Genomic DNA, 12,500 nt, shown 5'->3' on the forward strand with positions numbered 1-12,500 from the left:
AGGAAAAGTGTTTGTCACCTTGTTCATTTGAAATAGTCCTCCTATCTTGTTAGGTTTCATGCTTTCCCTCAAGAGATATAAGCTTCCTTTTTCATTCGCTTGAGATAGATTCTTCTTCTTCTTCTTCTTCTTCTTCTTCTTCTTCTTCTTCTTCTTCTTCTTCTTCTTCTTCTTCTTCTTCTTCTTCTTCTTCTTCTTCTTCTTATTATTATTATTATTATTTTGTAATGATTATTATGTGATTGCAGTTGATTTTAGAGCAAGTTAGTTAATTATTAATTTGATTAGTATGGAAGTTCCTGAAGCTGTTCCCCCCACATTCCAAAGACATGGAAGGTGGATTGGAACCCGTAGAATGTGCCAGGAAGACTAGTGGCAACTGAAGTATCATCAGCCAATAGGAATTCTAAGAGTAGAATAGAGAACAGAATGGCTTCCATGCTAAGTGGCGGGCTGCTGAAGCACAGTGCTGGGCCGTATATATGTCTAGACCCACTTCAACATTTCTCTGTGATTGCTTAAATTTGTCTGACATGATAATTAATATAATTGTCCTAAAAGGCGAACTTCCACACGTGTGGCTGTGAAGCGGGTCAAAGAAATGAAAACTCGGAGCCTTTGAAAGTATGTCCAGGTTTTCACCTGGCTCTGTGTGTGGTGGGACTCACCTGCCTCTGTGTGTGGTGCAGGGGCGTATCTACGGGTGGGCCTGGGTAGGCACAGGCCCACCCACTTCTTGCCCTGGCCCACCCAAAAAAAAAAAAAAAAAAATTAATTGGTTGTTTTCTAGAGGCAAACTTGCTGCTGCATTGCTAGCCAATGGTTTTGTTACTTTTGTAAAAACGCAGGGCACATCATCTCCAGAGTCTAATGCATTACAACTTCATGACATCTAGGAATTTTGTTCTCTCTGTGGATAAATAAACCAGAGGGCGTCTTGTTCAAACTTGAAGCAGCCTCAGTGTTGTTATTTTTTAAACTCACAGCAGTATATGGATCAGTGGTTCTAATTTCTGTATAAAGTAACAGTATACACACAAGTATAAGCATTCATGTAGGCAACATTTGGCACCTATATGTAACCTTTTAAGGTTGAGATAATTGTATTATCATTATATGGTCCAAATATTTCAGTAAAGCACTTGAAACACTTGAAATATTCTTGCTTGGGTGGTATCATTCTACTTGAAATGATGGTCAAATGCATTATTTTTAGTAAAATAACACGTCAAATTTTTTGGGCGGCCGGCCTTCGGCCGGCCACCCGAGTGGGCCCGGCCTTTGGCCGGGCATCTGCACCCCTTCCTATCTAGGCCCACCCAATTTGATCCAGGCCCACCTATAATTCAATTTCTGCATACGCCCCTGGTGTGGTGGGACTCACCTGGCTCTATGTGTGGTGGGACTCACCTGGCTCTGTGTGTTGTGGGACTAACCTGCCTCTGTGTGTGGTGGGACTCACCTGGCTCTATGTGTGGTGGGACTCACCTGGCTCTGTGTGTGGTGGGACTCACCTGGCTCTGTGTGTGGTGGGACTCACCTGGCTCTGTGTGTGGTGGGACTCACCTGGCTCTGTGTGTGGTGGGACTCACCTGGCTCTGTGTCTGGTGGGACTCACCTGGCTCTGTGTGTGGTGGGACTCACCTGGCTCTGTGTGTGGTGGGACTCACCTGGCTCTGTGTGTGGTGGGACTCACCTGGCTCTGTGTGTGGTGGGACTCACCTGGCTCTGTGTGTGGTGGGACTCACCTGGCTCTGTGTGTGGTGGGACTCACCTGGCTCTGTGTGTGGTGGGACTCACCTGGCTCTGTGTCTGGTGGGACTCACCTGGCTCTGTGTGTGGTGGGACTCACCTGGCTCTGTGTGTGGTGGGAGCGCTCTAGTTTGCTCAACCCTCCTATTAACTGTTGAACTTCTGCAGTGCTCACCTGGCCTGGATTTGCATATATCTGACGAAGAGACGTGGCTCCATTTGATTTCGAGAACCTTCTTTTCCACCTTGAACCTCGATATTGACTCATATACAGTATAGCATCACTTTTTGCTATTAATATCCTGTGACTTACTAGACTGTATATTTATTGCAACATAGGTTTTTTTTCCTCATGGGTATTAAGACTCTAATGGGAGTAGTGGCTGTTATCATTGTCTTTTGCATATTGTCTTTGCGTATCTGTTGGGGTAGCCATTACTCTGACCACATGTCGTTAGATAGAATGCTTCTCTCTCTTTCCCTCGCTCCCTCACTTCATCCCTCTCTCTCTCTCTCTCCTCCTCCTCCAGGTCTGATGATCCCAGTGTTCTGCGTGGTGGAGCAGTGGGATGGGGGGATGCAGACAGAGGCGTGTGATGGCAGAGAGGAGCACGCCGAGTTCGTCCTGGTCAGGAAGGACATCCTGTTCTCTCAGCTGGTGGAGACGGCTCTGCTGGCCCTGGGCTACTCTCATAGCTCGGCCGCTCAGGCCCACGGTCAGTCACACAGAGAGCTGCTAGCTGTGCCTTCCTATGCTAACACCGTCACATCCCTGTCATCCCATAGGCCAGTGGTTCTCTATGCTAACACCGTCACATCCCTGTCATCCCATAGGCCAGTGGTTCTCTATGCTAACACCGTCACATCCCTGTCATCCCATAGGCCAGTGGTTCTCTACACCGTCACATCCCTGTCATCCCATCATAGGCCAGTGGTTCTCTATGCTAACACCGTCACATCCCTGTCATCCCATCATAGGCCAGTGGTTCTCTATGCTAACACCGTCACATCCCTGTCATCCCATAGGCCAGTGGTTCTCTATGCTAACACCAGCACATCCCTGTCATCCCGTAGGCCAGTGGTTCTCTATGCTAACACCGTCACATCCCTGTCATCCCACAGGCCAGTGGTTCTCTATGCTAACACCGTCACATCCCTGTCATCCCATAGGCCAGTGGTTCTCTACACCGTCACATCCCTGTCATCCCATCATAGGCCAGTGGTTCTCTATGCTAACACCGTCACATCCCTGTCATCCCACAGGCCAGTGGTTCTCTATGCTAACACCGTCACATCCCTGTCATCCCATAGGCCAGTGGTTCTCAAAGTGGTGTCCGGGGGACCGCCAGGGGGGAGGTGCTTGAGGGTGTCCCCAGGAAAAAGGGCAATCATTTATTTCCACTAGAATTCCAAACAATAAGTAACACAATGAGAGAATGTACGTCTATTTTGGCCACATGGGTTTCATACATTTCTGTTATAAACCATCTAAAAGTGCGACGACCCTCCCACTCTCCTCCTGGCCCTGTCAGTTTAGGGGTCCTTTATGTGAAAAAGTTTGAGAACCACTGCCATAGGCTACATGCATTTAAATGACAGTCCATTACTAAAGGTTTCAAAAGCAGATTTCAGCATCCACAATATTGCTATTTTGTAAGCAAAGGCTCTTTGTTGCCTAAATGTTTAATAATAATAATCATTATCATCATCATCATTATTATCATACATACAATTGCCAAAGTGGGCTTGTCTCACCTTGTGGGATTTGTGATGATTTTGGTCAGTAATGATGTCACTGACGATGTCACAATGTCTATGACATCATCAGTGATGTCCCTCGAGCACTCGATGATGTCATCAGTGATGGTCACTCGAGCAGTGGTGATGTCACTGATGATGTCATCATGTCTATGACATCATCAGTGATGTCACTCGAGCAATTGTGATGTCATCATGTCTATGACATCATCAGTGATGTCACTCGAGCACACGATCACTCTCACTACTCTCTCACTACTGATCACTCACTGACGTCATCAGTGATGCAAAGTTGGGCAATTGGGCGCTGAGTGATGATGACACTCGAGCACTCCATGATGTGATCAGTGATGGTCACTCGAGCAATTGTGATGTCATCAGTGACGCGAAGTTGAGCAAATGTGTGCTGCGACGCATGCCAATAGAGCAGGCGAGGCCAGGTGGCGAGGTGTTATAACACAATAGAGCAGGCGAGGCCAGGTGGAGAGGTGTTATAACACAATAGAGCAGGCGAGGCCAGGTGGAGAGGTGTTATAACACAATAGAGCAGGCGAGGCCAGGTGGAGAGGTGTTATAACACAATAGAGCAGGCGAGGCCAGGTGGAGAGGTGTTATAACACAATAGAGCCTCGCCTGCTCAGGTGGAGAGGTGTTATAACACAATAGAGCAGGCGAGGCCAGGTGGAGAGGTGTTATAACACATAGAGCAGGCGAGGCCAGGTGGCGAGGTGTTATAACACAATAGAGCAGGCGAGGCCAGGTGGCGAGGTGTTATAACACAATAGAGCAGGCGAGGCCAGGTGGAGAGGTGTTATAACACAATAGAGCAGGCGAGGCCAGGTGGAGAGGTGTTATAACACATAGAGCAGGCGAGGCCAGGTGGAGAGGTGTTATAACACAATAGAGCCTCGCCTGCTCAGGTGGAGAGGTGTTATAACACAATAGAGCAGGCGAGGCCAGGTGGAGAGGTGTTATAACACATAGAGCAGGCGAGGCCAGGTGGAGAGGTGTTATAACACAATAGAGCAGGCGAGGCCAGGTGGCGAGGTGTTATAACACAATAGAGCAGGCGAGGCCAGGTGGAGAGGTGTTATAACACAATAGAGCAGGCGAGGCCAGGTGGAGAGGTGTTATAACACAATAGAGCAGGCGAGGCCAGGTGGAGAGGTGTTATAACACAATAGTGATTCAACCTATAGCCAATTCATTACAGATTTGACATCAGAATACAACAGAAAATCCGAAGAAAGACGTCACCGTGTTGGACTCACTGTTTGATTGACAGCTGATCTCTTGGAAGTGCAGTGCGGAAACACCATAGCAGTAAGCGCTTAGCACCAAAGATGTCGCCAAAATCAATATAACATGGATCTTAAATCAATACAACATGGATCTTAAATCAATACAACATGGATCTTAAATCAATACAACATGGATCTTAAATCAATACAACATGGATCTTAAATCAATAGAACATGATCTTAAATCAATAGAACATGATCTTAAATCAATACAACATGGATCTTAAATGAATAGAACATGATCTTAAATCAATAGAACATGATCTTAAATCATTAGAACACGGATCTTAAATCAATACAACATGATCTTAAATCAATACAACATGGATCTTAAATCAATAGAACATGATCTTAAATCAATAGAACATGGATCTTAAATTAATAGAACATGGATCTTAAATCAATATAACATGGATGTTAAATCAATACAACATGGATCTTAAATCATTAGAACACGATCTTAAATCAATACAACATGGATCTTAAATCATTAGAACACGATCTTAAATCAATACAACATGGATCTTGCAGACCACCACTTGAACCTTGGTGCCAGCAGAAGTAAGTGTAGGAGCAGAAGTAAGTGTAGGAGTAGAGCGATGTTTCATTTTGAAATGAAATCCTTCAAATAAAAGACAGTCGCAGCCTATTAGAACTAGAACTCTACATCTGAGGGCTGCATCTATTCTCTACTCTAAGGTAGTGTGTGAAGGCTTTCAACCAAAGCAGTTTACAGCCATCTTTTTCCAACCACCAAGTGTCTGTCACTTTGTGAACTTCTGACTCAGAATGAAATAGCGTACAGGTTACTGTACGGGTCAAGACTACAGCCATACAGGTTACTGTACGGGTCAAGACTACAGCCATACAGGTTACTGTACGGGTCAAGACTACAGCCATACAGGTTACTGTATGGGTCAAGACTACAGCCATACAGGTTACTGTACGGGTCAAGACTACAGCCATACAGGTTACTGTACGGGTCAAGACTACAGCCATACAGGTTACTGTACGGGTCAAGACTACAGCCATACAGGTTACTGTACGGGTCAAGACTACAGCCATACAGGTTACTGTACGGGTCAAGACTACAGCCATACAGCCTACTGTACGGGTCAAGACTACAGCCATACAGGTTACTGTACGGGTCAAGACTACAGCCATACAGGTTACTGTACGGGTCAAGACTACAGCCATACAGGTTACTGTACGGGTCAAGACTACAGCCATACAGGTTACTGTACGGGTCAAGACTACAGCCATACAGGTTACTGTACGGGTCAAGACTACAGCCATACAGGTTACTGTATGGGTCAAGACTACAGCCATACAGGTTACTGTACGGGTCAAGACTACAGCCATACAGGTTACTGTACGGGTCAAGACTACAGCCATACAGCCTACTGTACGGGTCAAGACTACAGCCATACAGGTTACTGTATGGGTCAAGACTACAGCCATACAGGTTACTGTACGGGTCAAGACTACAGCCATACAGCCTACTGTACGGGTCAAGACTACAGCCATACAGGTTACTGTACGGGTCAAGACTACAGCCATACAGGTTACTGTACGGGTCAAGACTACAGCCATACAGGTTACTGTACGGGTCAAGACTACAGCCATACAGGTTACTGTACGGGTCAAGACTACAGCCAAACAGGTTACTGTACGGGTCAAGACTACAGCCAAACAGGTTACTGTACGGGTCAAGACTACATGCCTCTCTGTATAATCAGCGGGCCAAGAGGAAAGCACCAACCCCATGCAGGGTCATCTATTTAGAGCAGACACCGTGCGGCGGACATACTGTTACAGTGGCAATAAGCAGAAGAATGTCAGAAAAACACAACTAAGACACAGACAACGCCTGTCCAAGTCATTAAAGACACATCAAAGAGCCCGGACAGGAATGTCTCCGCAAGACGAAAATACAATGTGTGTGTGGGGGAGAGAGAGAGACAATGATAGAGAGAGAGAGAGAGAGAGAGAGAGAGAGAGAGAGAGATCCCCCCACAAGTGTGTGCGCCTTTGTCATATGCATATTATGTGCATGGCTGTGTGTGTGTGTGTGTGTGTGTGCGCGTGTGTGTGTGTGTGTGTGTGTGTGTGTGTGTGTGTGTGTGTGTGTGTGTGTGAGAGGGAGAGAGAGAGAGAGAGAGTAAGCATGTGTGTGTACAGTATGTGTGAGAATGTTTATGAAGCGGAGGAGCAGAATAACTCTGTAATTTATTGTTGCACACATGGCAGTCATCTGCGACAGGACAGTGTCGTTTACGACTGTCTTTCCTCAAGTATGCAGAAAATTCCATCTGGAGAAATTGCTCCACATTGATATAAAATGGTAACAATAGAGCAATAGTGGGCAATATTGGAACAGACTGAAATGGTTGGCAGTTCCAATCTCTTTTGAAATTTCAGTCAAGTGTTATAGGTCATACCGTCCCCCCACCACAATGAAAATCTATTTCGCTGTTCATATTTGAATATGTCCCAAGGATATGCAGATATCCAATAGACAGTACGGATGCTGTCGCACGACATTTTGGCTGATTTCGATAACCGATATTAAGATTGCTGTTATGGCTGATAACCGATATTTACTGATGTTGATATGATCTGTATAAAAATGAGTTTCTATGATAATCAAATTTTGTACATACTGAAAAAAGTAATGTAAAAACCCATAAATCATAGATTGAGCATATTGTTTCCTCTCAATATGAAACATGAAATATGATATTAACATTGCTGTTATTTTGCTCATCGGATCGATACGATATATAAAAAAATCACCAATATCGGCCGATACCGATATGATTGCTGATACATTGTGCATCCCTAAGAGATAGTTGTTTATCATTTAGTTTGTACTGCTGCAGCGGGGGGGGGGGGGGGTGGGGGGGGGTGCTACGGTACTGCTGCCCTGCCAAGGCAGAAGAGGGGGGGTGCTACGGTACTGCTGCACTGCCATGGCAGCAGGGGGGGGGGGCTGCTGCGGTACTGCTGCACTGCCATGGAAGCAGAGGGGGGGGGGGGGCTGCTGTAGTAATGCTGCACTGCCATGGCAGCAGTGGGGGAGGGGGGCTGCGGTACTGCTGCACTGCCATGGAAGCAGAGGGGGGGGGGGCTACTGTAGTACTGCTGCACTGCCATGGAAGCAGAGGGGGGGGGGGGCTACTGTAGTACTGCTGCACTGCCATGGAAGCAGAGGGGGGGGGGGGGGGGCTACTGTAGTACTGCTGCCCTGCCATGGAAGCAGAGGGGGGGGGGGGGCTGCTGTAGTACTGCTGCACTGCCATGGCAGCAGTGGGGAAGGGGGGCTGCTGTAGTACTGCTGCACTGCCATGGCAGCAGTGGGGGAGGCGGGCTGCGGTACTGCTACAGATTCAGTCCTACTTTCCAAGCGTGGAGCTGGTGTGACCAGTTAAGCGTGAGCTCAACTTCAGCGTGAGCTCAACTTCAGCGTGAGCTCAACTTCAGCTCTGCTTATGTTAAGCACCAGGTGTGAACAAAGGCTTGTAAGGCCTCCTCTGTGCTGTCTTCTAGCAGCTCACCTGAGACAGACACTGTAGTCTGTGCTGTCTTCTAGCAGCTCACCTGAGACAGACACTGCACTCTGTGCTGTCTTCTAGCAGCTCACCTGAGACAGACACTGTACTCTGTGCTGTCTTCTAGCAGCTCACCTCAGACAGACACTGTAGTCTGTGCTGTCTTCTAGCAGCTCACCTGAGACAGACACTGCACTCTGTGCTGTCTTCTACTGTAGCAGCTCACCTGAGACAGACACTGTACTCTGTGCTGTCTTCTAGCAGCTCACCTGAGACAGACACTGTAGTCTGTGCTGTCTTCTAGCAGCTCACCTGAGACAGACACTGCACTCTGTGCTGTCTTCTAGCAGCTCACCTGAGACAGACACTGTAGTCTGTGCTGTCTTCTAGCAGCTCACCTGAGACAGACACTGTACTCTGTGCTGTCTTCTAGCAGCTCACCTCAGACAGACACTGCACTCTGTGCTGTCTTCTACTGTAGCAGCTCACCTGAGACAGACACTGTACTCTGTGCTGTCTTCTAGCAGCTCACCTGAGACAGACACTGTAGTCTGTGCTGTCTTCTAGCAGCTCACCTGAGACAGACACTGCACTCTGTGCTGTCTTCTAGCAGCTCACCTGAGACAGACACTGTAGTCTGTGCTGTCTTCTAGCAGCTCACCTGAGACAGACACTGTACTCTGTGCTGTCTTCTAGCAGCTCACCTGAGACAGACACTGTACTCTATGCTGTCTTCTAGCAGCTCACCTCAGACAGACACTGTACTCTGTGCTGTCTTCTACTGTAGCAGCTCACCTCAGACAGACACTGTACTCTATGCTGTCTTCTAGCAGCTCACCTCAGACAGACACTGCACTCTGTGCTGTCTTCTAGCAGCTCACCTGAGACAGACACTGCACTCTGTGCTGTCTTCTAGCAGCTCACCTGAGACAGACACTGCACTCTGTGCTGTCTTCTAGCAGCTCACCTGAGACAGACACTGCACTCTGTGCTGTCTTCTAGCAGCTCACCTGAGACAGACACTGCACTCTGTGCTGTCTTCTAGCAGCTCACCTGAGACAGACACTGCACTCTGTGCTGTCTTCTAGCAGCTCACCTGAGACAGACACTGCACTCTGTGCTGTCTTCTAGCAGCTCACCTGAGACAGACACTGCACTCTGTGCTGTCTTCTAGCAGCTCACCTCAGACAGACACTGCACTCTGTGCTGTCTTCTAGCAGCTCACCTGAGACAGACACTGCACTCTGTGCTGTCTTCTAGCAGCTCACCTGAGACAGACACTGCACTCTGTGCTGTCTTCTAGCAGCTCACCTCAGACAGACACTGTACTCTGTGCTGTCTTCTAGCAGCTCACCTCAGACAGACACTGCACTCTGTGCTGTCTTCTAGCAGCTCACCTGAGACAGACACTGCACTCTGTGCTGTCTTCTAGCAGCTCACCTGAGACAGACACTGTACTCTGTGCTGTCTTCTAGCAGCTCACCTCAGACAGACACTGTACTCTGTGCTGTCTTCTAGCAGCTCACCTCAGACAGACACTGCACTCTGTGCTGTCTTCTAGCAGCTCACCTCAGACAGACACTGTACTCTGTGCTGTCTTCTAGGAGAACGTCAACTAATAAGCTGTTGAAGTGTTACACTCTGTAGACTCAATCAAATGAATCGCGGTCAAATGAATTGTAATTCGTGAGAACAAGTGAGACAATGTTCAACATGACTACAGTCAGTGATATTTTCAGTGCGAGTGTTTCTTCAAATTAAGAGCACATTTCTCTTTGGTTCCGTCTCAAAGAGGATGTGTCTATATACTTCCCCCTCTCCCTCTCTAAACAAAGCTGAAAGCTTTAGCTCTGTTTGCACTGGGAGAACAGCTCCCTCTTCATGTTTTGTGCCATAAAGCAATCTCCCCCTGTGCTGTAAAGCAATCTAGCAGATTTTTTGGGATCCTGAGGCCATTCAGTCAAACAATAATATTTTTGCTTTCGAGGGTCCCTCTGTTACGCATTTCTTTATTTTGAGGTGGATTCTGGTGGGTTTTGAAGCTGCAATGGGGAAAAAAAAATAAAGAATTGCTAGCCATACTTAACAATGCTTAGCATTCAAACAGTTCATGTCTTTTTTTTCTTATTACAGTATTATTATTCAGTAACACATTGAAACGTGTAATAACTCGTGCATACTGTATCTCATTACTTACAGTATTTTACCCATTAAAATTCAAATGTGACTCCACCCCCCCTTAATTTTCACCATTGGTGAGTTGGATCCAGATAATCCAAAAGCAATCCAAAAGTAATACAATATGACACACTTTAGAGGACAATTTATACTAAAATACCACGTAGGAACTTTAACAGGATAGTCAAATGATTTTGTAATTACTGTGCATACTGCTATTGATGCGTCTGTTTAACTTCTGTGGTTCAGCGGTGAAGGCGGCCTTGGCCGTTTCACAATCTCAGATATTATGCAAATGATCACGTCACTATTACTGGTGTCTCTCTCCTTCCAACAGTATCTCTCATCCTTCTAGCCCGGTGAGGTAAGGTCAGGTCAGGTGAGGTCAGGTGAGGTCAGGTGAGGTCAGGTGAGGTCAGGTGAGGTCAGGTCAGGTCAGGTCACTCCCGTAGCCCGGGGGGCCGTTGGGGCACTTTGATGACATCACCACACGGTTAAGTTGGTGAGGAACATACGTATTTCTACAGGGTTCTGCTGCCATTTGAGGCAACATTACCAGATAACATTTTTTGGGTAGAATCAACAATGATGAAGAAATGCAATTAACAGCCTGTTAAAGCAAGTTAGACAAATAAACAACCGTACAGACACAGCCGATTATTCTCCAATGATCGCCTTAAATAGCCTCCTCAATTGTACAGCGAGTGTTTGCTATGGCTTGCAGATGAACGCCATTAGTGGCAGTTTTTTGCCTTAATGTTTTTGCCAAGTATCAGGGGAGGTCTCTCTCTGTCTCATTCAGGGGAGGTCTCTCTCTCTGTCTCATCAGTGTGTGAGTGGGAAAACAGCGAGAGCCACATTGGTCCCCTGTCCACATCAATGCACTCCTCCAGAAACACCACGCCAGCCAGGCCCTTCAAAGCCAAGACCAAACGGGACATCACAACTCGACACAAACAAACGTGGAGAAGTGACTCCAGCACAGTTCACACAGTTCAGTTACAGTGTGTGCACTCTCCTATTATAAAAACATACACGCACACATGCACACCCGCACACACACACACACACACACACGCACATGCACACACACACACACCCTGAGCACACACACACACACACGCACATGCACACACACACACCCTGAGCACACACACACACTTGTAAACTCTGTTTAACCCATGCAAGCATGCACGCACACACACACACGTGCATTCCTACCCTCGGACACACACACCAGCGTAGAATACTCTGTACTCCTGCAATATTGCACACAAAACAGACACACACACACTCTCCCCCCCATCTTTTTCTCAAATGAATACTTTTTGTTTTTTAAAACAAGCGTTTATGTTAAATGAATAATTTCTGGCTTAAATTATACATTTTTCCCCCTGCGGTCCTCGACCAAAATTACACAGAGTCCCAGCTATTTTCTCCCTGTTTGAATTGTGTCCTGCATTCTTGTGTCCCAGCGGTGTATTTAAAGTCCCCGCCGAGGACCACGGCCTTTCTTTAATTAGCCTGGCCCAGTAATTAACTGGGAGATATTGTTTATTTCAATTATAAGGGTCTGAAGGCTTTTATAGAACGGATGGCAGCAGACCTGTACTTTACGGCTCGAGGCAGTTAACAGTTAACAGTGGTCAGTGAGAGAGAGACACAGAGACAGACACACAGAGAGAGAGAGAGAGAGAGAGAGAGAGAGAGAGAGAGAGAGAGAGAGAGCATTGTCGACATGCCACGTCTAAAAGGCCAGGAAGGGTCATTGCTGCAGACCATGTCAGCAATTTACTGGACATCCGAGTTTAGACCTATTGTGAATTGCAGTGTCGGTCTCTCCTCGCACGGTACTATTATATCTTGTGACGGGCCGCTGGCTTTTACTGCTATTTTTCAAGCTGTCTCCTTCCCACTGGCGGAGAGCGAGACCTCGAGCAGCAGCACACTGCGTTACAGA

General features: G+C 47.0%; 1 protein-coding gene across 1 annotated transcript in view; it reads left to right on the top strand.

Annotated features, from left to right (window-relative positions):
- The window catches only part of satb2 (SATB homeobox 2), a gene marked incomplete at its 3' end in the record, with an annotated part of 35,290 nt that overhangs the window by 2,494 nt on the left and 20,296 nt on the right, over positions 1-12,500 (top strand). Inside the window, exon 2 of the mRNA XM_083642269.1 lies at positions 2,283-2,468. Coding sequence (XP_083498395.1) covers positions 2,288-2,468 — 181 coding nt within the window. The 5' untranslated portion in view covers positions 2,283-2,287. The remainder of the gene's footprint in view (positions 1-2,282; positions 2,469-12,500) is intronic.

The sequence above is a fragment of the Poromitra crassiceps genome, assembly GCF_964638095.1.
Source record: "Poromitra crassiceps genome assembly, chromosome: 8".
Lineage (NCBI taxonomy): Eukaryota > Metazoa > Chordata > Actinopteri > Beryciformes > Melamphaidae > Poromitra > Poromitra crassiceps.